General features: G+C 41.6%; 2 protein-coding genes across 5 annotated transcripts in view; one reads left to right on the top strand and one right to left on the bottom strand.

The window, feature by feature from the left end:
- LOC110498736 (MBT domain-containing protein 1) overlaps window positions 1-16812 on the top strand; it is a 29600-nt gene extending 12788 nt beyond the window's left edge. Inside the window, exons 11-20 of one of the 2 annotated variants that reach the window (XM_036955725.2) lie at window positions 97-185; window positions 2723-2948; window positions 3065-3120; window positions 3240-3344; window positions 5365-5512; window positions 5734-5816; window positions 8727-8961; window positions 10650-10721; window positions 11411-11569; window positions 12070-16812. In XM_036955725.2, coding sequence (XP_036811620.1) covers window positions 97-185; window positions 2723-2948; window positions 3065-3120; window positions 3240-3344; window positions 5365-5512; window positions 5734-5816; window positions 8727-8961; window positions 10650-10721; window positions 11411-11569; window positions 12070-12188 — 1292 coding nt within the window. In that variant the 3' untranslated portion in view covers window positions 12189-16812. The remainder of the gene's footprint in view (window positions 1-96; window positions 186-2722; window positions 2949-3064; window positions 3121-3239; window positions 3345-5364; window positions 5513-5733; window positions 5817-8726; window positions 8962-10649; window positions 10722-11410; window positions 11570-12069) is intronic. The other variant, XM_036955726.2, reaches the window with a different exon arrangement.
- A 1013-nt stretch (window positions 16813-17825) lies between these two features.
- On the bottom strand, window positions 17826-25051 carry nme2a (NME/NM23 nucleoside diphosphate kinase 2a). 3 transcript variants are annotated; one of them, XM_021575666.3, is made up of 5 exons: window positions 24916-25051; window positions 19819-19982; window positions 18767-18868; window positions 18368-18480; window positions 17826-18128 (listed from the first exon to the last, which is right to left on the bottom strand). In XM_021575666.3, the coding sequence occupies exons 2-5, from the start codon at window positions 19942-19944 to the stop codon at window positions 18014-18016; spliced, it is 456 nt and encodes a 151-aa protein (XP_021431341.1). In that variant the 5' UTR covers window positions 19945-19982; window positions 24916-25051; the 3' UTR covers window positions 17826-18013. The 3 variants fall into 3 exon arrangements, with proteins under 3 accessions (XP_021431341.1, XP_021431342.1, XP_090068447.1); XM_021575667.3 differs by having other exon boundaries at window positions 19819-19948; window positions 24916-25007; XM_090212321.1 differs by lacking the exon at window positions 24916-25051 and adding an exon at window positions 20756-20912.
- Between the last annotated feature and the right edge of the window lie 251 nt (window positions 25052-25302).

Raw genomic sequence — 25302 nt, forward strand, 5'->3', positions numbered from 1 at the left:
CTTGCCTTTGATCAAATAGTCACACATTCCCGAACAGAAGATGAAAAACCAGGTCGATAAGACTGATGGCGGATATGTTTTTGTGTTCTCTCTCAGCGATACAGAATAAGTACTCTAACTGGAAAGCTTTTCTTGTGAAGCGACTCACTGGAGCCAAGACACTGCCACCGGACTTTGCTGCTAAGGTAAGATCTCATAATTACGAGCCGCAGAGGCAAGGATGATAGCCTAAGCACACCAGTATTTCTACTTGCACATCATCATCTGCACATCTATCACTCAGTGTTAATTTGCTAAATTGTAATTACTTCGCTACTATGGTGTATTTCTTGCCTTACCTCCTTACTCCATTTGCACACACTGTATGTAGATTTTTCTATTGTGTTATTGACTACTTTTGTTTATCCCATGTGTAACTCTGTGTTGTTGTTTTGTTGCACTGCTTTGCTTTATCTTGGCCAGGTCGCAGATGTAAATGAGAACTTGTTCTCAACTGGCCTACCTGGTTAAATAAAGGTTAAATAAAAAAATAGAGCTCTTAAAGCTCCCACTCTAAACCATGGGTTGAAACCGGTTCAGGGAACAGAACCAAAAACTGAAAAATAATGTAAATTAAAAAAAAACAGAAACGGAACAGGGAATGAAAGTGACCTCTACTGCTCCGGTACAAAACCGTTATTTTTTAAAAGCATGAAACCGGTTTATAATGTTTTTATTTTACATATAGTACTTTCGGGAAGTATTCAGTATTCAATGTGACTTTTTACACATTTTGTTAGGTTACAACCTTATTCTAAAATGTATTGTTGTTTTTTCCCCTCATCAATCTACACACAATACCTCATAATGACAAAGCAAAAAAGGTTTCAGAAATTGTTGCTAATATAAGAAATTAAATCATGAAATATCACATTTACGTAAATATTCAGACCCTTTACTCAGTACTTTGTTGAAGCACATTGGCAGCGATTACAGCCTCGGGTCTTCTTGAGTATGACACTACGAGTTTGGCACACCTGTATTTGGGGGGTTTCTTCCGTTCTCTGCAGATGCTCTCATGCTCTGTCAGGTTGGATGGGGAGCGTTGCTGCACAGCTATTTTCAGGTCTCCAGAAATGTTCCATCGGGTTCAATTCCGGACCCTGGCTGAGCCACTCAAGGACATTCAGAGACTTGTCCCGAAGCCACTTCTGCGTTGCCTTGGCTGTGTGCTTAGCGCCGTGGTCCTGTTGGAAGGTGAACCTTCGCCCCCTGTAAGTCTTTAGGTGCCTTTTGGCAAACTCTAAGCGGGCTGTCATGTGCCTTTTACTGAGGAGTGGCTTCCGTCTGGTCACAACCATAAAGTCCTGATTGGTGGAGTGCTGCAGAGATGGTTGTCCTTTCTCCACAGAGAAACTCTAGAGCTCTGTCAGAGTGACCATCAAGTTCTTGGTCACCTCCCTGACCAAGGCCCTTCTCCCCCGATTGCTCAGTTTGGCCGGGCAGCCAGCTCGAGGAAGAGTCTTGGTGGTTCCAAACTTCTTTCATTTAAGACTGATGGAGGCCACTGTGTTCGAAGGGACCTTTAATGCTGCAGAATTCTTTTGGTACCCTTCCCCAGACCTGTGCCTCGACACAATCCTGTCTCGGAGCTCTAGAGACAATTCCTTCCACCTCATGGCTCGGTTTTTGCTCTGACGTGCACTGTTAACTGTGGGACCTGTTATAGCCAGGTGTGTGCCTTTCCAAATCAAGTCCAATCAATCAAGTTGTAGAAACATCTCAAGGATGGTCAATGGAAACAGGATGCACCTGGGCTCAATTTCGAATCTCATAAGTAAAGCGTCTGAATACTTTTTTTTTTTTTTTGTAGAAAATAAGCAAAAATGTCTAAACCTGTTTTCACGTTGTCATTATGGGTTATTGTGTGTAGATTGCTGAGGATTTTTATTTAGTCAATTTTAGAACAATGGAATTTTAGAACAATGAATACTTTCCGAAGGCACTGTATTTCCAGTCCCACAAAAAAATAAAGAAATACGGGCTTATGCAAGGCCTACTGACATACCAAGTGTGATTCACAAGATAAGGGGACAGAGATGTTTATTAGAGAAGAACAGATGAACTTTTTCCATGCTAGTTAAGGATAGTATAGGTATCACATTTCACATTGGATTTATTAGCTCCAAAAAGGCAAAACGTGTTTTTAGTTCTGGTGCCACACTGCACACACAAGCTTGTTAGCTAGCTCTGGTCCAGTGTTATACCTACTCCGTTGAAAGTTCCTCCATAGAAGCCGCTCCTCCGTAGATGGGCTATATTCTGTGGTCCTAATTCAGGTAATGCATGTCATAACAAGATTCCCAGCGCTTCAAGCCAAGCCTCCTCCTCCGCTCTCTCCCCAACCGCACAATTTCAGCCGTATCTCATACCCTACACTTGTCTGTCCATTACATATGTGAACAACTAGCTTGCCCGCTCCATTGCAAGCTACTCTATCCGCATTGATTGGTGTAGTAATTTAATGAGCCAAATGTAAAAAAACAAAACCAGTTAATTTTCACAGGTTAAAAAAGGAACAGAAAGGAACGATATTTGTTTTGAACTGGTCCTGAATTTTATTTTGCTGGTCGGAACAGTGAGGGGAAAAAATGTGTGGTTCTGTTCAGAACGCAATAGTTAAAAAATAATTTTGTTTCCAGTCCCTGCTCTAAACACCTTTCATTCCCCCCTCTCTAACCAGGTCCATGAGAACATGCAGTTCCCTTTTAAGAAGCTGATGCGAGTGGAGGTGGTGGATAAGACGCACCTGTGCCGGACTCGGGTGGCTCTGGTGGAGCAGGTGATCGGGGGAAGGCTGAGGCTCGTCTACGAGGAGAGCTCCGACGACTTCTGGTGTCACATGTACTCCCCGCTCATACACGCCATCGGATGGTCCCGGAGCATCGGACACCGCTTCAAACGATCCGGTCAGTCAAGTTAGTTGGTTTGGGTAGTTTAAGTTGTTAGTGAGTTAGGCCTAGTTAGTTAGTTGGTTACTCCAATGTGTTTGTTTTCTGGCTCTGACGGCAATGATTGTTTTCAGATGTGTCAAAGAAAATCGATGGTCAGATGGACGCCCCCGCCCCGCTGTTTGCCAAGGTAATGTAATACGCGAAGTGGAGTTACAGTGGCCCAAGTCTTTGAGCCTCTGTGGTTTCTATTGATATTTTCCTATGTATGGATCCGGAATGAAGAATGTGTCTGTGATGTCTCCTCAGGTGAAGGATGTGGACCAGAATGGTGAATGGTTCAAGGACGGGATGAAACTAGAGGCCATTGACCCTCTAAACCTCTCAGCTATATGTGTAGCCACTGTAAGAAAGGTAACTGTCTCCCCCCCTCAGCTATATGTGTAGCCACTGTAAGAAAGGTAACTGTCTCACCCCTCAGCTATATGTGTAGCCACTGTAAGAAAGGTAACTGTCTCACCCCTCAGATATATGTGTAGCCACTGTAAGAAAGGTAACTGTCTCACCCCTCAGATATATGTGTAGCCACTGTAAGAAAGGTAACTGTCTCACCCCTCAGATATATGTGTAGCCACTGTAAGAAAGGTAACTGTCTCCCCCCTCAGCTATATGTGTAGCCACTGTAAGAAAGGTAACTGTCTCCCCCCCTCAGATATATGTGTAGCCACTGTAAGAAAGGTAACTGTCTCCCCCCTCAGCTATATGTGTAGCCACTGTAAGAAAGGTAACTGTCTCCCCCCCTCAGATATATGTGTTGCCACTGTAAGAAAGGTAACTGTCTCACCCCTCAGATATATGTGTAGCCACTGTAAGAAAGGTAACTGTCTCCCCCCTCAGCTATATGTGTAGCCACTGTAAGAAAGGTAACTGTCTCACCCCTCAGATATATGTGTAGCCACTGTAAGAAAGGTAACTGTCTCCCCCCCTCAGCTATATGTGTAGCCACTGTAAGAAAGGTAACTGTCTCACCCCTCAGCTATATGTGTAGCCACTGTAAGAAAGGGAACTGTCTTCTCCCTCAGATATGTGTAGCCACTGTAAGAAAGGTAACTGTCTCCCCCCCTCAGATATATGTGTAGCCACTGTAAGAAAGGTAACTGTCTCCCCCCCTCAGCTATATGTGTAGCCACTGTAAGAAAGGTAACTGTCTCCCCCCCTCAGATATATGTGTAGCCACTGTAAGAAAGGTAACTGTCTCACCCCTCAGCTATATGTGTAGCCACTGTAAGAAAGGGAACTGTCTTCTCCCTCAGATATATGTGTAGCCACTGTAAGAAAGGTAACTGTCTCCCCCCTCAGCTATATGTGTAGCCACTGTAAGAAAGGTAACTGTCTCCCCCCCTCAGATATATGTGTAGCCACTGTAAGAAAGGTAACTGTCTCCCCCCTCAGCTATATGTGTAGCCACTGTAAGAAAGGTAACTGTCTCCCCCCCTCAGATATATGTGTTGCCACTGTAAGAAAGGTAACTGTCTCACCCCTCAGATATATGTGTAGCCACTGTAAGAAAGGTAACTGTCTCCCCCCTCAGCTATATGTGTAGCCACTGTAAGAAAGGTAACTGTCTCACCCCTCAGATATATGTGTAGCCACTGTAAGAAAGGTAACTGTCTCCCCCCCTCAGCTATATGTGTAGCCACTGTAAGAAAGGTAACTGTCTCACCCCTCAGCTATATGTGTAGCCACTGTAAGAAAGGGAACTGTCTTCTCCCTCAGATATGTGTAGCCACTGTAAGAAAGGTAACTGTCTCCCCCCCTCAGATATATGTGTAGCCACTGTAAGAAAGGTAACTGTCTCCCCCCCTCAGCTATATGTGTAGCCACTGTAAGAAAGGTAACTGTCTCCCCCCCTCAGATATATGTGTAGCCACTGTAAGAAAGGTAACTGTCTCACCCCTCAGATATATGTGTAGCCACTGTAAGAAAGGTAACTGTCTCCCCCCTCAGCTATATGTGTAGCCACTGTAAGAAAGGTAACTGTCTCCCCCCCTCAGATATATGTGTAGCCACTGTAAGAAAGGTAACTGTCTCACCCCTCAGATATATGTGTAGCCACTGTAAGAAAGGTAACTGTCTCCCCCCTCAGCTATATGTGTAGCCACTGTAAGAAAGTTATGGCAACAGTTTGGATTGTTACCAATGGAAAACTTTCATAAAGGGCTAATTCAAGGGGCATTTAGCCCAATCATACTTCTCCATTGTTGGTACCCCTGGATTGGCGATTCCATGTTATTTTAGTTTCCGGTGTTGAGTTGTATACGTCTTGATGTTTGCTGTCTGTTTCAGGTGTTGAGTTGTATACGTCTTGATGTTTGCTGTCTGTTTCAGGTGTTGAGTTGTATACATCTTGTCTTGATGTTTAATTGTGTCTCAGGTGTTGGCAGACGGGTACCTCATGATCGCCATCGACGGGTCTGAGGCAGCTGATGGCTCAGACTGGTTTTGCTACCACTCCACTTCTCCCTCCATCTTCCCTGCTGGCTTCTGTGGAATCAACAACATTGAACTCACGCCCCCTAGAGGTACATTTCTATAGCCCCTTTTCCTTTCACAGACTACAACATTACTTCACTCCGATTTTAATTTTTTTCATTCAACCATTGTTTATTTAATTAAGGATAGTCTCATTTAGATAACTATTGGGACAAAGAGATACTAAGGTAGTTTTCCTTCCTCTTCCTTTCCTTCTCTCTGGTCGGGGGTTATATGTTAACCCAGCCTTACCACTGACTTTGCCCCACAGGGTACACTAAACTGCCATTTAAATGGTTTGACTACCTCAGAGAAACGAGTTCAATAGCCGCTCCTGTGAAGCTCTTTAACAAGGTAGGACTGATTCCTGACATCGTGGATTTGTTGTTTTGTTTCGCCCGGTCCTGTAGTTCTGTGTAATGACAAAGCGATGCCAACATGCGTTTTGTTCTTCTATGATCACATGAAATATACAAATAAAACAACTATGTTGATAGGTTTCGGTTGCATACATTGGGTATTATAAGTATTCACCCCCCACATTTTGGATTTTTTTCCCACATTTTGTTGCATTACAAAGTGGGATTGAATTATGTCATTTGTGATCTTCACAAAATACTCCATGATGTCAAAGTGAAAAGAACATTCTACACATTTTCACAAATGAATTAAAACAAAATTACTAAAATATAGTCATTTCGTAAGCATTCACCCCATTGTTTAGGCAAGCCTAAATTAGTTCAGGAGTAAAACTTGGTTAAACAAATCACATAAGTTACATGGACTCACTTTGTGTGAAATAATAGGCATGACATTATTTCAACTACAAAGACCAGAGAGCTTTTCGAAAGTCTCAAAGAAGGGCAGTGATTGGTAGATGGGTAACAATAGCAAATCAGACATCGAATGTCACTTTAAGCATGGTCAAGTTAATAATTATGCTGTGGATTATGTATTAAACCACTCAGACACATTGTTCTTCTGAACTGAGGTGCAGGACGGGAAGGAAACTGCTCAGGGATGTCACCATGAGGCCATTGGTGATTTTAAAACAGCTACAGAGTTCAATGGCTGTGATAGGAGGAAACGGATGAGGATCAAAAACATTGTTGTGACGCCACAATAATGACCAAAAAGACAAGAAGTATGAAAAAAATATATACTGAATATGCATCCTGCATGCAACAGGGCACTAAAGCAATATTGCAAAAAAACTAAACGGCAAAGGAATACACTTTTTGGCTGAAATGGTGGTGGCTGCATCATGGTATGGGTATGCTTGATATCAGCAAAGACTGTTTCAGGATAAAAAGAAACAGGATGTAGCTAAGCACAGCTAAAATCCTAGAGGAGACCTGCTTCAGTCTGCTTTACACCAGACACTGGATGAGGAATTCCCATTTCAGCAGGACAATAACCTAAAACACAAGTCCAAATCTACACTGGAGTTGCTTACCATGAAGACAGTGAATGTTCCTGAGGAGCCAAGTTACAGTTGTGACTTAAATCTGCTTGAGAATCTATGGCGAGACTTAAAATCACTGTCTAGTCATGAGTCCCAACACCTTGACAGAGCTTGGAAGAATTTTGAAAAGAATAATAAGCAAGCATTAAACTATCCAGGTGTGGAAATCTCATAGGGGGATTTCCACCTGAGTTAAGCAAGCGTAAATGGAATGTAAATCCCTAAATGCACTTTTCTCTCTCCACGTATTCTGACCTTGAACTTAAGCATGAGGATAGCGTGCTGTTCACCCGCTATTGGTTTGGGGTGGAGATCAGATAAATGAAGGTGTGGCGGAGGTGTTCTGACCTTGACTTCATTTCCCAATATCGTCACCACCTTTATGCACAAGGAAACCATGAATAAGGTGTAGCGAACCTGCCGGTTCCAAGTGAGAAAAAAACATCTACTTAATTTTCCTCCAAAAGAAGTAACACCGTTCTCTATGCACTGTAATGTACAACTTGATAAGAGCTATTGATAAGAGCTAGGTTAAATTAGTAATCAGTTTGGATAAGGGAATTGTAAAAAAAAAAAAAATTGACCTTGTGATCGCTGGAGACACGTGAAACCAGCAGCAAACTGAAGCATATCTTTCCCGCTGTAAAGTTGATGAAATACTGTGCCATTATGTAGAATTTAAATTGTATAGCCTTTTTAACTGGCATCCAGGGATGTGCACTCTCCAATGTCTTAATGACAGGCTACCCCGACTTTCTCTGTTTCCTGTTTCTATCATGTTAAATATTAGTCACTATTAGTAGGCCTAATAACCACATATATTCAACTGCCAATTTACTGTTGGTTCCCTTCAGTTGGTATAGTCTACGTTATCATTTCATTTAATTAGATTGTTTCGTTTACTTTCATTTGCTTCCTCTGTAAACATCGTCACGGCTGTGTGATTTTTTTTTATTGCCGAGGATCATTAGTAACAGTTGATAATATAAGAAAAAAAGACATGTAGGCTAATTAAATCGGAGCGCAGGCCAAGCCGTAACAGTGTGGTATAACACTTGGCTGTGTCATCACACAGTTCCATGGTTAGTGCAGGCAATAAACGAGGAGGGTATAGCCTAACATTGTACACTATTCTCCCTATTATAATCCCTATTATCATTTGACGTAGACTAATCTTCCAACATTACCACGAGTTGAAGAACTCAATGCGGCAATTTTCTGTATGAATCAAACCTCATTTTTTCTCTCCAAACCAGATTCATAAATACTTTCCTAAACTTTAAATAATCTAAAATAACCTTAAATGAAATGTAGATGAATATGCATATATTTAGATGGCTTTCTTTCATTGATCCCTAATATTCTGAACCTGTTTTCTCTATATATTCTAGTCTGTCGACAAAAGGTACAATGTATTTAAAGGGATGTCTTAAGATACATTTACTGAAAACCCTATTTGAATGAAAACTTCACGAGAAAATCTGTTGGCCAGCAAGTGGGAGGGTTTTCAGCGGTTGTATGAAGTTTATTCAGAGCGTGCAAGGTAGCCACACCTGCAGAGCATGTTACGTGACTGAATAAAGTAAGTCTGAATACCAAATACTGAGAAGTATAAATTCCCAGGTCTTTGTAACACAATAAAATGTGAAGAAATCCAAGGGGGGGTACTTACGATACCCACTGTACATCTTTGTTGTAAGAAAGTGCTTCAAAATTGTAATGGAAAAAACCCTGGATTGAGCATTTAACCTAAGAATATCTCTCCTCCTTGCCTCCGCTATCTTGTTGCCCCTGCCCAGGATGTTCCAAACCACGGCTTCCGCCAGGGCATGAAGCTGGAGGCCGTGGACCTGATGGATCCCAGGCTGGTGTGTGTTGCCACTGTGACTCGGATCGTCCACCGCCTGTTGCGCATCCACTTTGACGGCTGGGAGGATGAGTACGACCAATGGGTGGACTGCCAATCACCTGACCTCTACCCCGTGGGCTGGTGTCAGCTGACCGGCTACCAGCTACAGCCCCCCGCCGCACAGAGTGAGATCAAGCACTATAGTTCTACCCAAATATAACACACTAACATGCTCAGACATAAAGCAACCTCTACCCTTAGGTTCTCGTTGATGGATTGGATTAGGTTCCAGTGATATGTTGCCAATTACTCGATAACATTCCACTGGAGTCCCAAATTGGGTTTAGTATTTTCCTTCCCCGGAAAATTGCAAACACACCTGGGGCATCCCGGTGTTCCTGTTCAAACCAGAAATGCTATTTATTCTCTAGAGTCTATGGGGAGGGGGGTCTTTAGTACCAAATCCCACAGAAATGCATTGAATAACACATTCATAAATGGCAAAAAAGACAGTCCAAAAATGTCCTATATCTAGGAGACATAAAGCTCGGATCGAGACGCAGCTCATGCAAAAACCCACATCTCTAGCTTAAACGGACATGTAATACCAGTGAAAAAATCTGATCTGATAATACACTGTAAATGGAGAAATGTATACACATGAATATATTGGTGTCTTGATGTACTGTATTTGTTGCCATTCAATAACTCAGAAGTTCTCTGTCACCGCCCTATTTCGTTGATGAAGCACTGTTGACCGACTGGTAAAATATCATACCTTTGGCTGAAATATGTCAGCTTGTTTGTCCTTTTCTCTTCCCTTGCACTTGGCTATCAGGGGGAATTTGGGAGGGTTGTGGCTGTTTTTACTCAATACTAACCCACTTATTGTGGTGACTTTGTCACGGGAAATAAATATGATTCGCCGCTGAACAAACAAATGAGCAAGTAGAGGAGATTCAACACTATGCATAGCAGAGTGGTTGATCAATTTCCTGCAAATTTGACTAGTAAGCACGATGTGCTCCCGCTTTTAAAAAATGTTTTTTTTTTTTTTTTTGTTCATCTTTATTTAACCAGGTAGGCTAGGTGAGAACAAGTTCTCATTTACAACTGCGACCTGGCCAAGATAAAGCATAGCAGTGTGAACAGACAACCACACAGAGTTACACATGGAGTAAACAATAAACAAGTCAATAACACAGTAGAAAAAATAAAAAAGGAGTCTATATATATATATATATATATATTGTGTGCAAAAGGCATGAGGAGGTAGGCGAATAATTACAATTTAGCAGATTTTAAGTTTAACACCATGGAACAATGTTGTAAATGTCTATTTCAGACCCAGTGTAGCTGCTGTTTTGATAACAGTGAGTAGACTAGCACATGGTGAACCTCTGCCAGTGCCACACAGCTAGTTTGGAGATTTGTGAATGTAAGATGGAGATTTTCGACTGCAATGAGAGGTCGCATGTAACCTACACATGATAGTCAGCAATTACATTTCTAAAAGCCAAGTGTTTTTTTTTAATTGGGACTTTATGTTGAGTGAATATGGTAGGCTGCTAGCGTTGTGTTGACTGGTTTGATTTCTGAATGAAGCCAGAGAGTAGGTATGTCCGTTTCATGCAGCTATTTGGACGTACGTATTTCATATTTTTGCGTTAGTGAGACACAGAATTAGTATATTATTGGTCCACGGTACCTTTCATTTTCTTTCTCAGGAAACCTGAAGGAGCTTGGTCGGGAAATCTCGGGATACCGGTTACCGGTTTTACACCCTAGTCCCAAACTAACAGGCAGAAATGTACCTTTGTGTCAGTAAAACAATAGACAACTGTTTATTTACTGCTAATTTATGTAATTTCAGTGGCCAGAGAAACCCCACCTGCTCTACCCAAGCAGAAGAAGAAAGCCCAACAGTACAAAGGCCAAAAGAAAAGTGAGTTATCACTTCTTTCCTCTTTTCCTCCTTCTGTTGGTCCACACTCTGGTGGGGTCAATCTATCTAACCTTTCTCTTATTGGTTAGTTTTTTTATTTTTTGTCTATTCCTTGGGTTCTGATTGGTTGGCATGAGTCACATGAAAGGAAACTGTGGCACTCGGGGTAAAAGCCAAAGATGTGGGGAACGTGCTTGTAACACCAGGTGTGACGGTCCAAACACAGCTTGTTTTACACCTCAGGGAGTGGTTTAGTGCAGACACAGTCACACACACCACCAACTCTAGCTGATTTACTTGAGTCTGGCTTACCTGGTAGCTTACCTGGGGTGTATTCAGATTATGTAAGGTTCTAGAACGTTTCATAATGGAACAGAGATCATTCTTGGAACCGTTTGAAAGGTTTTGCAACAAAATAATTCATTGGGGCCTGGTGATTCGTGTTTTGAAATATTATATGAAAGGATTTGGAATATGCACATGTAATCTCATTAAAGCATGGAGTTGTCTAGGCCTTTGCCTAATACACACAATATTATCTATGATGAATAAATGAATGCATTTACTAGATTTTTCAAAATACATATAAAGCAACACTGCTCAACCAAACATTCAAATCTATACTGTTGGGAGCGCTAGCATCCTGAAAACACCCCTGGTAGCTTACCTGAGTCTGACTTGGTGTCTAGAGCGGAAGATTCCGGTTGGTCGACGGCCCTTCAGTCAGGCAGGCAGGAGGAGGAGCCTATCAGGGGAGGAGGAAGAGCAGAGTCCGCCCCCTTACTCCAGCCAGGGCCCCACTATGGTCCCCCGGCCCCGCACCCACCACCACCACACCCACAAACCAGGTAACACACTAACAATGAATAACAACTGAGACCTCCACACAGACAGAGGGCGGTAACAGGGGCCAGTCCTCATCCACTCTAGGTCCTGACCTTCATGTGTGATCGCTGTGTGTCGGATGCAACTGCAGGAAAGAGAAATCTATTTGATCTATTTCTGTGTCATGTTATTGCAGTGAAAGTGTTAATGTGAAAAATGTAATTTTCTCCTCCCACCTCATGATGCGTATTAGGTGAGAAAAAGTGGTAATATGATTTACTGTGTATGTCTGTTCGTATTACTGGAATTGCAGGCTCAAATGGAAGGCTAGTTATTAATTCAGCTGTTCCTGTGTTGCAAAGGGTTTTGTGAATACAATTTTTTCTGTTTTTTTGTTCTCTTGGGAGTTGAAAAATGAATGCCCTGTCTTGGTATGCTGGAAAGAGTTTTGCCTATAATTTTGAGATTCATCAAACCCTCAATTTGGCTAACGCTCTCTCCCCCTCTCTCTCCTGCTCTCCAGAGTCTCTGTTGCGTCTGAAAGAGGAGCCGGCTGAGGTGGATGAGTTCACCTTCTCCCAGGGCATCTCAGATCAGGAGAGCAACGGCTCGGGCAGCTACTACATCAAACAGGAGCCCTGATGATCCGGGGGACAGGGGCCTCGGGCTAGGCCCCCCAACTAGGATAAGACATCTTTAAACCAAGACGAGAACAACAGGGCAGGGAGCATGGAGTGCTCTAAAAGAAAAACATATCCAGAGAAGCCAGTTTCTTACACCCCAATCAGGAGAGAATGCTACTGGGATACAAACACTGAGTGACTTCACGCCCTGAAACCCCAACCCTCACCCACAAATTAAGCTACTTGGGGCTCCCCAAAACCACCCAGGGGTGAGTACCCTTCTGAGCAGCTACAGCCTCAAACCCTGGCGCTCTGATACAGTCACTGAGACAGACATACCATATGAACAAGGCTAACGGGTAACTGGACACTTCCCAAAGCCACCGGCCCAGAAGAGGCCTCTTATGATACCTGGACAATCTGATTTAAAATCCCAATTCCCTGGATGATTGGATACGACTGTGGCTCTCTCTCTTCCTCCATAATGCATCTATCTAGGGGGCATTGGAGCTCTGGATGCCCAGAAACAGAAGCCTCTCATTTGGGTAGTCTCTCTCCCCCACCCTGCTAGGCAGGATCTCTGACTCAAAACTTGGGGCCCAAACACACAGTCACCTGGACTAACTGTGACAGATATTTCTGAGCCAGGCCTTGGTTTATTTCTTTCAGGTAAGAAGGCTAGCCGCACATGGCGGGATTTAATTTCACTCGGTCTTGAGAGGGAGGGAACAAGTTGTATAAAGCAGGATGATTATTATTATTTTTCAAACATTTTGCCAGGTGGACTTGCTTTTTATTTGTTAATAGTACTTGAAGTTTTCAGTTGATATTTGTAAAGTTTCTGTTCTTTGTTTGTTTTTGCCCTTTAAATTGGAGGGTTGTTGTTATTTTGACTTCAACGCTGATTTGTTATCAACCTCTCTTTGGGGGGGGGGGGGACCGTCGGGAGTGGTGTAGATATTATGAGGATACATATTCATAGATGTGACTGTTCAATATAGATATTAAGAATTGTGATTTGACGAGAGTGGGTTTTGAATAGATGTTGTATAAATCCGAAACCTTGCTGGTGTGATAGGACTGACACTCTCAAACTAGATGGTGTTTGTGTCTTAATAGGGTAACTTGCGTACTACTTAGTATTGGCTATGCATACTAGGTAGTGCTAATGTGTCTATTGGGATACACTAGATAAACACTGTCACAGATTGCACTACAGGAACAAACAACCAGTCTCTTTGGGTTGTTGGAACCACCCTTTACCATGTCAGCAGCTTTAGAATAGAAGGACCGGACTTAGCTAACGTTTGCATCAGTTTTTTTCAAGTACAGGATACAACTCCAGAAACAAAGCTAAACCATGATATACTCTTTATTTTACTCTACCATATTGTCATAACCTATTTTCCTCGAAGAAAACAAGTGTAAACTTAGTAAGTCTGGCCCTAAAAGACAGACATGATTTTAGTAATCAAGCAAAGTTTAATCCTAAAATGATGTTGTAAAGCAGGCAGAAAAACAATGTAGGCTACATTTCATGGATGACTTCCGAGATATGCAAAACCGGTCGTTTTATTTCAGTGGTGTTTTTCCTCTTCTGTATGGGTAGTCCTTTATTTCAGAGCCATATCGATGCGTACTGGTTAAGTATTCAACCGAGCCACTGGATAACACCTTTATTGTTCGTGTTGTCTTTTATTAAACACGGCTTTGTTGATAGTCTGTACGTACATAAAACCAATGGGATCAGATTGGAGTAGGCTATAGCAGGAGAACCTTTCCCATTGGCTTCTTTATTCACCAATTAGAGGTTATACATTTTTATAAGATTCCTGATTGGTTGGAGGAGATCCTCCTGAATTCCTGAATCTGCTTGTGTGTTGTAGCTGGTACTGAGTGGTGACGCATCTGTATCTAGACTTCATTTCTATCTTTGTACTACCTCCTGGTGAGCTTGGCAGTCAAATAGAGACAGGGTTGGGGCTCATTGTGAATTCATAATGGGGTCTCAAATTTGAAATGCAGGTTTGGGCAACTTGATATACCATATGCAAATAAAATAATTATATCCTCATATGTTTGACTTTAAGACTAGACCGCAAACACCGATATCTGTAACATAGCACATTTGAGGTAGTCCTCAAAATGGAATAATATGCAATAATGTTTTCTGTATTATTTTGCTATGTCACATCCATGAAATATAACACCCTAAAGTGATATTAAGATACATAAAATATATTATACTTACATCAGTTTACCTAAATTCTATTGCATAACTGTGACAACTGTGAGCTACGGTCTATAATCAGAATAGAATAGTTAGGTTTGTTAGAACCACACGCTATATACACTGAGTGTACAAAACCTTAAGGACACCTTCCTAATACTGAGTTGCCCCCCCACCCCCACAAACCAGTGTGCCTGGTACCTACTACCATACCCCGTTCAAAGGCACTTAAATCTTTTGTCTTGCCCATTCACCCTCTGAATGGCACACATACACAATCCATGTCTCAAGGCTTAAAAATCCTTCTTTAACCTGTCTGCTCCCCTTCATCTACATTGATTTGAAGTGGATTTAACAAGTGACATCAATAAGGGATCATAGCGTTCACCTGGTCAGTCTGCCATAGAAAGAGCAGGTGTCCATAATGTTTTGTACACTCCGTGTCGAAATAGACTAGTACAGAAAAATGGGTCTAGCTCAGTGATCGTCGCAGTTGTGAAATTAGCTATAATCTCTCTATACCAGTAAGGTTGACGATTAACTTCTCAGGAAATGTTTGCTTTTTCTTGTCTTCAAGGGTCAAGCAAAGCACATTACGATTAAAATCAAACAGAACGACATTGCGTAAAGTTACTTAGAGAAAAGTCTTAATGGAACAACTTGCTCACAAAGTTTCTTCTTGTCCATGTCTGAATGTTGATTTCTCCCGTTTTTGATATGGTTTCTTGTGTTCAGTGATTTACTGTTCAGTTGGTTGGTAAGGTATTTCATATAAACCATTCATGTCCTAATGTTCTAACAGTAACAATTAAGGTCCCTTTTCAGTTTGACGCCGTGCTTTGTGTAGATAGGTATGTGTTACCCTCGTTGTTTCCATGTGGTGTTCTTTTTCCAAGGGATGTATAGTTTCATAGTTTCTGCCAATATGCATTTCCTCACTCTGTTGATTTATGATTGAATTGTTCATCATATTAATTAAGGTTATTTACAATGTCCAGCAGAGCAATAAAATGTCGTGTCTCGTTATACCCTTATGTGTAAAAGGTTTGGAGTTCAGGATTTGCTTTTTTGTTTGTGATTCACTTTATGAAATTCGATCTGGCGCAGACTTTGACTAACTAGATGAGAACGAAGAAAGCATTAAAGGATGATGGTCATCTTAACCAATTTACTGACCAAATTACATTATCACCATAAGGAAAATAATGACACTGCTGTTTATAGACTAACTTTGCTGCTACTTTCCAAATAACCCAAATGATTCCTAACGCACAATCCAACACCGCAAACCTTTTCTGCATTTTGAAGGTTTCTACTTTTTCAGTGATACTATGCCTCTTTATTCTTAGAAATGTATGTAAGACTATCCCAATATCACCTAGAAGCCCAATCCAAAGTCAACACCTTGCCTCTCCATCTAGTCACTTATGAATCCTTCTTAGATATCTGAAAGAACAGGTTGCGTATAAGCAATATGACATTATAGGCCCACATCTATCCGGTCCGTTCAGATGTACAAGGGGCAATTCAGGAAGTGTGTAGATCTGAGGGGCTGATTTGGTAGTGGGTGCACAGATCAATCAAGTTAGAGTGCATGCAGAATAGTGAGGTCTTTCTGTGGTCCTGTACTGAGCTTTTTGTTGTTGTTATGGTCTTTGGTCGTGCTACCGCCCACTAAATCGTCCTCTAGCACCTAACCCAAAGTATCTCCTACAGATCTGAAAGGATTTGATAGGTATGAGAAACATGGAAATACCTCCATTTTGCCCTTTTGGTAAGCTTGGTGGAATTTGAGCCATATTGCTTACACCTATCCAAATCTTTTCAGACTCAAACATGGTTTCTCGTGGTGGTAGGGGCTAGGGAGTTTATCTAGAATGTGGTGTCTGTTCATTGAATACTAACACGGGTCTCTTTTTGTATGCGACAAACCCTCTATATTCAGCCATTATATCATGGTGCTACATATATTTGATAACGTGATTATTAGTTATTTTATTGGGGAAATAATTCTCAATTGTAATTATGAATGGAGGGGCTTAAGTTGCGTTTTTGATTTATTTTGGATACAAACAACAATGGTTTGTTAAGATTGTTGAAATTATTAACACTGGCCCTTGTAATACATATTACGTTGCAGTGTAGGGTTTGTACATTTTTTTGATAGTGTGTCTACTAAAAATGAGGTTTCCTTTCATCATTATGGTAATTTTGTGCTGTGATCAAAGTTTGATAGACAATTCCTTGAATTTGTAAATATATCAAGTGTTTGGGGACAATATTGGTTGTGTTATTGGTTTCTTTGTTTACAATCATTGCAAACGGTTTCCGCATGGCTGTGAAAAGGTCTATCTGTTAGTGATTTTTGTAAGAACTAACTTTTTACACTGAATAAAATGATACTTATAAATTACTATATTTGTTGATGCAGATTTTTTCCAATCTTTGTAGTTAAGATTTCCCTTCACTGGAACTAAGGGGCCTCGTCCGGACCATGAAGAACAGCCACACAACATTATTCCTCCTCCACCAAACTTTACAGTTGGCACTATGCATTGGGGCAGGTAGCATTCTCCTGGCGTTCGCCAAACCCAGATTCATCCGTTAGACTGCCAGATGGTGAAGCGGGATTAATCACGCCAGAGAACGCATTTCCACTGCTCCAGAGGCGGTGAGCTTTACACCACTCCAGCCCACGCTTGGCATTGCGCATGGTGATCTTAGGCTTGTGTGCGGCTGCTAACGATTGTAACTCCGATGTCACTTCCCCCATGCAGTGGACCCAGTGCGTCTCCAGAGTCCTGCAATGAGACTGACTACAGAGATCCGCCAGGCTCAGGTGCTTCCAGTGCTCCACACCACATGCACGTCTGATAGACATCTTGGGTCAAATCTTCCCCAGTGACACAGGTACTATTCTAAGCATACAGTCTGTGTGTGATACCTCCTTTGAGCCTTTGTGTCATCCCAGGTCCCAAAATGCTTGTCCACCATTAGGTTGACCGTTTACTCACCTGAGCAAGGCAGCAGATCCACAGTTAATCCCAATCTAGGTTTATGGCGCCGGCTAATCCCGCTTAATGTTGGCAGTGACCTGGCCAGGCCTGCTAATGTTTGAACTGTCAATGTGGCCAGCAGGACTGAGGCCCACAGGACGGTGATGCACCAATGAACCCTGTCAACCTACTGTAGGCCATGTCAGATCAAGAGCAGTTCACTGGGTGGCTGTTGAAAGAAAAGGGTTTTCATGATGTGAGGTAGATGAAATAAAATCCCTGCTTTCCACAAAACACAATTGGAAGTTTCCCTGAATCACGAAGGAATGAGCAAGAAATCCAGAATTCTCCATCCAGGATTTCTGGAAAACCTGGGAATTTCAGTAAGGTTATCAGATTTTGTCAACCCCTAGCAACAAGAAAAAAAGATGGGGTTGTGAGTTTCTTTTATTGGAAAGCTCAGTTGAACAAAACAGGCAGTCAAACACATTTACCATAGTAAATGGTCCTCAGTCGCCAGCTAGAGTAGGATGAAGTTGTCTCTGATCTAAGGCCAATTTTACATTCCCCCTCCTAGTCCTAATGGTTAGGGTTGGTGGATGGTAAACTGATCCTAGATCAGTAGAGCCAGCTGGTAGAGCAGCTAGTGTAGCTGCAAAGCTCCTCAGGTTTGAACCACAGGTTGATCTCTGTGTTGGCACTCTCTATTGAGTCACTGCCATGGATGATGTTCCTGAAAACAACAAGGGAAGAAAGATGGAGACTTAACGATGGGTTAATTAGTGTCTCTGGATAGAGTTTAGCAAGTACTGGACTTGTCCAAGTGATGTCAATGATCAAAAAAGCTTTTAAAATATCAACACATGTTTACTTAGTAAATGCTTTTGTGTGTTATCTGTTGTGTGTGTGACTAAACGCGGCTTTCTTTTCTTGTTGTATCATGTGCAGTGGTGTGGCGCGATGAATTCTCACCTGCCCACTTGGATGCAGTAGTCCCCTCGGATGGTGCCGGGTTTGGAGTCTGCAGGGTTGGTCTCTCCCAGCATCACTCTGCCCGTCTTCACCACGTTGAACCCTTCCCACACCTGGCACCCACACACAGATGGATAACACTCTACTATCCAAGTACGCTTTATGATCTTCCATTTCGATGCACAGCGGTCAAATACATTTCAAAATACGAGTACTAATGTGAATATGTTCAAGCCTGGCGGCTCAAAGCTATAATTTGACAGTGGTACAGGTAGTGAACGCATGCATGGTGAAATGGTATTAGAAGCGTTAGTGTGCAGGCTTTTCTGTGTTCTTGCAGGGGAAACTAGACCAATTGCACCACTTGTCAATGAAAACAACAAGGAAAGTCTCTCCTACCATGGCAACCACTGGTCCTGAGGTCATGTAGCTGACGAGGCCTGGGAAGAAGGGTCTGTCCTCCAGGTCAGCGTAGTGCTCCCTCAGCAGAGACTCCGGGGCCTGGGTTAGTCAGACACGACATAACACAACAGGTAGTCAGAACCATCAATAATCAATCAATAATCCACCAGAACCATAGATGCACAAGAGGCAGATCACAGCAAAATACAGCGGGCCATGTTGGAACACCAGTGGTAGAATAGCAGAAGTAAAGCAGTGGAGGCTGCTGAGGTGAGGACGGTTCATTATAAATGGCTGGAACGGAGCTAATAGAATGCTATAGAACCCCTGGAAACCATGTGTTTGATACCATTCCACCTATTCCGCTCCAGCCATTACCACGAGCCCGTTCTCCCCAATTAAGGCGCCACCAACCTCCTGTGGAGTAAAGGATCCAGTAACAGTCATGTTGCAACAAAACAAGGGTTTCGTAAAGCTATAGCCTAAATCTGGATACACTCTGCTGTAGTGCATATAGCATCAATCACATGAAGTCACTAGAGTTTATAACTAGGTAACCGTTGAGTGCATGTGTTTAACCTTTAAACAGCCCATTGCAAACAGTGACTATTATCGGTGGGCACTTCTGATCTCTGGGTTCATAGGTCACAAGGCAGCCCTCTTTGGCCACAGACCAACGCAGACAAGATCAGGAGACCTATGCTAAACATACATGTGGTTAAGAAAAGCCAGGATGCTAATCTGCTCACTAGGAACTACCTCAAGGACTAGATGTATTGTATGCCCAAACAATGTGTATTGTATGCCCAAACAATGTGTATTGTATGCCCAAACAATGTGTATTGGCAGTTATTGCTTAGACGATTTGTGTGCTTATTTAGAAAAGCTGTTTAGAAAAGCTGTCAGATAGCCTGTTTACATACTATTATACAGGCCTGCCATTCAGTCCTACTTATTGGCTATACCATTTTGTCTGGTAATGCGCTGAAAGTGCATAGGACTACAGCCTACATATAAAATAACAGATTCCAGTAAGTAGAATGACGTACCTGGACAAATTTCATCCCCACCATTTTGAAGCCCTTTAGCTCAAATCGCTTGATGATTTCGCCAACAAGCCTCCTCTGAACTCCATCTGGCTTGATGGCAATGAAAGTCCGCTCCTCGTTCGACATGGCGCTACGAGGACAGGAGATAAGGAGTAGAGAGAAGGCTACACAGTGACAGAGGAGAGTGTGATATGAGACAGACAGAGAGGGAAGGAGGGGGTTAAGAGATTGAGGGGATGGAAGAGAGAGAGGATAGAAAAGAGAGAGAGAGGCGAATTCCACCAACTGTAAGAAAACGTTACGCACATTTCGCACATTCAGCTTGGGGTCGCGGTGCCGAGGCCCCCGACTCCCATCATGGGACGATCTCATGGAAGGGGCCAATGACACTGCGCACACTGGACCCCCTTAGCAAGGTAACCCCTCTGCCTTCGCATTTGAAGCCTGACAACTGTCATGATCCGTGGCGTCTTTGATCAGCTGCCAGAAGGTAATCTACCTCATCACCCGCATCAAAATCACCTTAGTGGATGATTTGTTCCAACACATTTCCTAACAACACTGAGCAAATAAAATGTAATAAAATACCACAGCACTAAATGTTTATTCACAAAATACTGATAGGATAATATCCCGAGTGGTGAACATGTGCCTCTCCAGGTAAAACTACGCAGAAAATCACTCACCAAAATGAAATGCATTCACACCAGATGACATATCGCCATAGGAGAGAGTATAGGCTAGGCTATACGACACCTAACAAGAGCTACAAATAGCCTATAACATGTTTCCCGAGATATTAAACGACTAAATATCCCAAATAAAAATTAAACAAGGTTCCAACTAGGTCTATCCCAGTAAGATATAGACATATAATATCAGTTAAATAGGTCACAAACAGGTAGACTATACTATAGCTACAATAGCTTTACTATACCTTGACAACTGATCCTCCGGGTTAGTGACTGACAGGGAGCTGGGCAGGTTATTTTCGCTAATGCGGTGCTTTCAGTAATCCCAATGCAGATTGCAGGAGCGCTACTGGGTTTTACACATGGAGGTGCCCACTGGGCAAAAACTGGTTGAATCAACATTGTTTCCACATCATGCAAAAAAAGCAATGTGATGACGTTGAATCAACATGGATTTGCAAAAGATCATCAACGTAAGGGAGTTATTGATTTTTTTAAACCTAAATCCAATGACGGCATTTTTTGTTGATTTCACGTTTAATTCACATTAGTTGACAACTCAACCAAATATATGTGAGCAAGACAAAGGAGCTGATCGTGGACTGCAGGAAAAGGATGGCCGAACAGGCCCCCATTAACATCGACGGGGCTGTAGTGGAGTGGGTCCAGAGTTGTAAGTTCCTTGGTGTCCACATCCCCAACAAACTATCATGGTCCAAACACTCCAAGAAAAGTTGTGAAGAGGGAACGACAACCCCTTTTACCCCTCAGGAGACTGAAAAGATTTGGCATGGGTCCCCAGATCCTCAAAAAGTTCTACAGCTGCACCATCAAGAGCATCCTGACCGGTTGCATCACCGCCTGGTATGGCAACTGTTTAGCATCTGACCATAAGGCGCTACAGAGGATAGTGCATATGGTCCAATACATCACTGGGGCCAAGCTTCCTGCCATCCAGGACCTATAGACTAGGCGGTATCAGAGGAAGGACCCAAACATTTTCTGCTGAACAATTAATGAAATGGCCATTGACGACCCCACCCTTTGTTTTTACACTGCTGCTACACACTGTTTATTATCTATGCATAGTCACTTCACCCCTACCTACATGTACAAATTACCTGGACTAACCTGTACCCCCGCACATTGACTCGGTACTGGTACCCCCTGTATACGTTATTGTTATTTTATTGTGTTACTTTTTTATTGTATTTTTTTTAACTTTAGTTTATTTAGTAAATATTTTCTTAACTTCTTGAACTGCATTGTTGGTTAAGGGCTTCTAAGTAAGCATTTCATGGTAAGGTCTACACCTTCTGTATTCGGCGCATGTGACAAATACAATTTGATTTGATCAAAACTAAACGTTGAAATGACGTCTGTGCCCAATGGGCAGGGACTGGCAAACTGGTTCATGGAAAGCCATTAGAAGTAGAGGTCGACCGATTTATGATTTTTCAACGCTGATACCGATTATTGGAGGACCAAAAAAGCCGATGCCGATTAATCGGACAATTCTTTATTTTTTTGTAATAATGACAATTACAACAATACTGAATTAACACTTATTTTAACTTAATATAAAGCATCAATAAAATCAATTTAGCCTCAAATAAATAATGAAACATGTTCAATTTGGTTTAAATAATTCAAAAACAAAGTGCTGGAGAAGAAAGTAATATGTGCCATGTAAAAATATGTGCCATGTAAAAAAGCTAACGTTTAAGTTCCTTGCTCAGAACATGAGAACATATGAAAGTTGGTGGTTCCTTTTAACATGAGACTTCAATATTCCAAGGTAAGAGGTTGTAGTTAATATAGTATTTATAGGACTATTTCTCTCTATACTATTTGTATTTCATATACCTTTGACTATTGGATGTTCTTATAGGCACTTTAGTATTGCCAGTGTGTAACAGTATAAAGCTGCTGGAAAAACGCAGGAAAGTGCTGTTTGAATGAATGCTTATGAGCCCGCTGCTGCCTACCCATCGCTCAGTCAGACTGCCCTATCAAATATCAAATCATAGGCTTAATTATAACATAATAACACACAGAAATACGAACCTTTGGTCATTAATATGTTCGAATCCAAAAACTATAATTTTGAAAGCACAACATTTATTATTTCAGTGAAATACGGAACCGTTCGGTATTTTATCTAATGGGTGGTATCCCTAAGTCTAAATATTCCTGTTACATTGTACAACCTTCAATATTATGTCATAATTACGTAAAATTCTGGCAAATTAGTTCGCAACGAGCCAAGCGGCCAAAACTGTTGCATATACACTGACTCTGCGTGCAATGAACGCAAGAGAAGTGATACAATTTCACCTGGTTAATATTGCCTGCTAACCTATATTTCTTTTAGCTAAATATGCAGGTTTAAAAATATATACTTCTGTGTATTGATTTTAAGAAAGGCATTGATGTTTATGGTTAGGTACAGTCGTGCAACAATTGTGCTTTTTTCGCAAATGCGCTTTTGTTAAATCATCCCCCGTTTGGCGAAGTTGGCTGTCTTTGTTCGGAAGAAATAGTCTTCACACAGTTCGCAACGAGCCAGGCGGCACAAACTGCTGCATATACCCTGACTCTATTGCAAGAGAAGTGACACAATTTACCTAGTTAAAACAAATTAATGTTAGCAGGCAATATTAACTAAATATGCAGGTTTAAAAATATACACTGTATACTTGTGTATTAATATTAAGAAAGGCATTCATGTTTATGGTTAGATACACGCTGGAGCAACGACAGTCTTTTTTTGCGAATGCACACCATTGACTATATGCAACGCAGGACACGCTAGATAAACTAGTAATATCATCAACCATGTGTAGTTAACTAGTGATTATGATTGATTGATTGTTTTTTTTTTATAAGATAAGTTTAATGCTAACTAGCAACTTACCTTGGCTTCTTACTGCATTCGCGTAACAGGCAGGCTCCTCGTGGAGTGCAATGAGAGGCAGGTGGTTAGTGTTGGACTAGTTAACTGTAAGGTTATCAGATTGAATCCCTGAGCTGACAAGGTAAGAATCTGTCGTTCTGCCCCTGAACAAGGCAGTTAAACCACCGTTCCTAGGCCGTCATTGAAAATAAGAATGTGTTCTTAACTGACTTGCATAGTGGTAAAAAATATTTGAAAAATCGGCCAAATCGGTGTCCAAAAATACAGATTTCCAATTGTTATGAAAACTTCAAATTGGCCCTAATTAATCGGCCATTCCGATTAATCGGTCGACCTCTACTAGGAATATTGACGACTCATGTTAAAAGGAACCACCAGCTTTCATATTTTCTCATGTTCTGAGCAAGGATCTCAAACATGAGATTTTTTTCCATGGCAAATATTGCACTTTTACGCTCTTTTCCAACACTGTGTTTTTGCATTATTTAAACCAAATTGAACATGTTTCATTATTTATTTGAGACTAAATTGATTTTATTGATGCTTTATATTAAGTTAAAATAAAAGTGTTCATTGTTCATTCCGTATTGTTGTAATTGTCATTATTAGAAATATATATTTATATATATATATATATATATATATATAAAAATCGGCCGATTAATCAGTATCGGCTTTTTTTGGGGTCCTCCAATAATCGGTATCGTCATTGAAAAATCATAATAGGTCGACCTCTAATACATACAGTAAGGCCAATATTACAAATAGACTTACATAATGCAGCGACCCTGGTTTATAAACGCAGATATTGACTCTGCCACATAAGCATGCTTAAGTGGCACAGTACGCTGGGCTTTTGGCTAGAAGGTTGTGGGTTCGAGCCGCTCTCCCTGCCTGTTTCATTACGTTGGTGTCAGAAGTCGTAGTGATTTAATGAAACAAGGCAAGGATTCCTGCCTGCTTCATGGTAGAATTGCAGGAAATTCAACTTTTTCTCTCAGCAAATTTCTGCAGGCCCACCCACCAACTAATTACTGGCTATGCTTCTGCAATGAGTGATTATACAGAAATAATAATAGTGTCCATAACCACTGTGTACACAAAGAGTACCATTAACAGGGCTAAACAAAGGCTGGTACATACAGGCTTCAATTAGCAAAATAGCGCTCGCGCCTGCAAGCACAACCACACTGCCATGAGGCAAAGGCATGCACACTAGCATGATGTAGCACTAACAAAGCAATGCCGCGGCATTTGCATGTAACCACATAATGTCACAACTAAGTAATAACCATTAGCTAATATTCATGAGGCAAACAATGTGAGCAAATAGTAGGCCTATACAAACATCAAAGAGAAGCCATATCAGGCGAACAGCTAGTCTAGCAATCTACCATTACTCAACAGATAAAGGTGAAATTAACCACTAATGGCAATTAACACTCAGGCTTTCAATAGAATTACGATATAACCTCAAACAATACTCACTAGTATCTGAACGCACACAAAACAGTTGTAGAAAAGTTGGGAGCCACTCTTCAGATGGTCACCCTCACTCAGTAAGCGATCTCACCAAAGATTTTGTATAACTAAACCTCAAGGAGTGAGATGCGTGAACAGCTAAACTGTGATTGGCTGGGATCAAATTAACCATATAATGGATAAAAGAGTAAACTGCATGAGTGGCGAGCAGTGTTCCCATCATGTGTCTGAAGCTTCCCGGCGGTCCCAGAGAGCAAATCAAGTGCACTAGGCCTACTGCTGGCCAATCAGATGGCTTAGATGACCGTGTCTGCATTAACGTATCAGGCATAACGTAACCATGGCTAGAGAGTGTCAACGAACACAGCAAAGAGATGCTGTTTTTATGAGTGT

This window comes from Oncorhynchus mykiss, chromosome 20 (genome assembly GCF_057628025.1).
Source record: "Oncorhynchus mykiss isolate SJ-2025 chromosome 20, ASM5762802v1, whole genome shotgun sequence".
In the NCBI taxonomy this organism is placed as follows: Eukaryota; Metazoa; Chordata; class Actinopteri; order Salmoniformes; family Salmonidae; genus Oncorhynchus; species Oncorhynchus mykiss.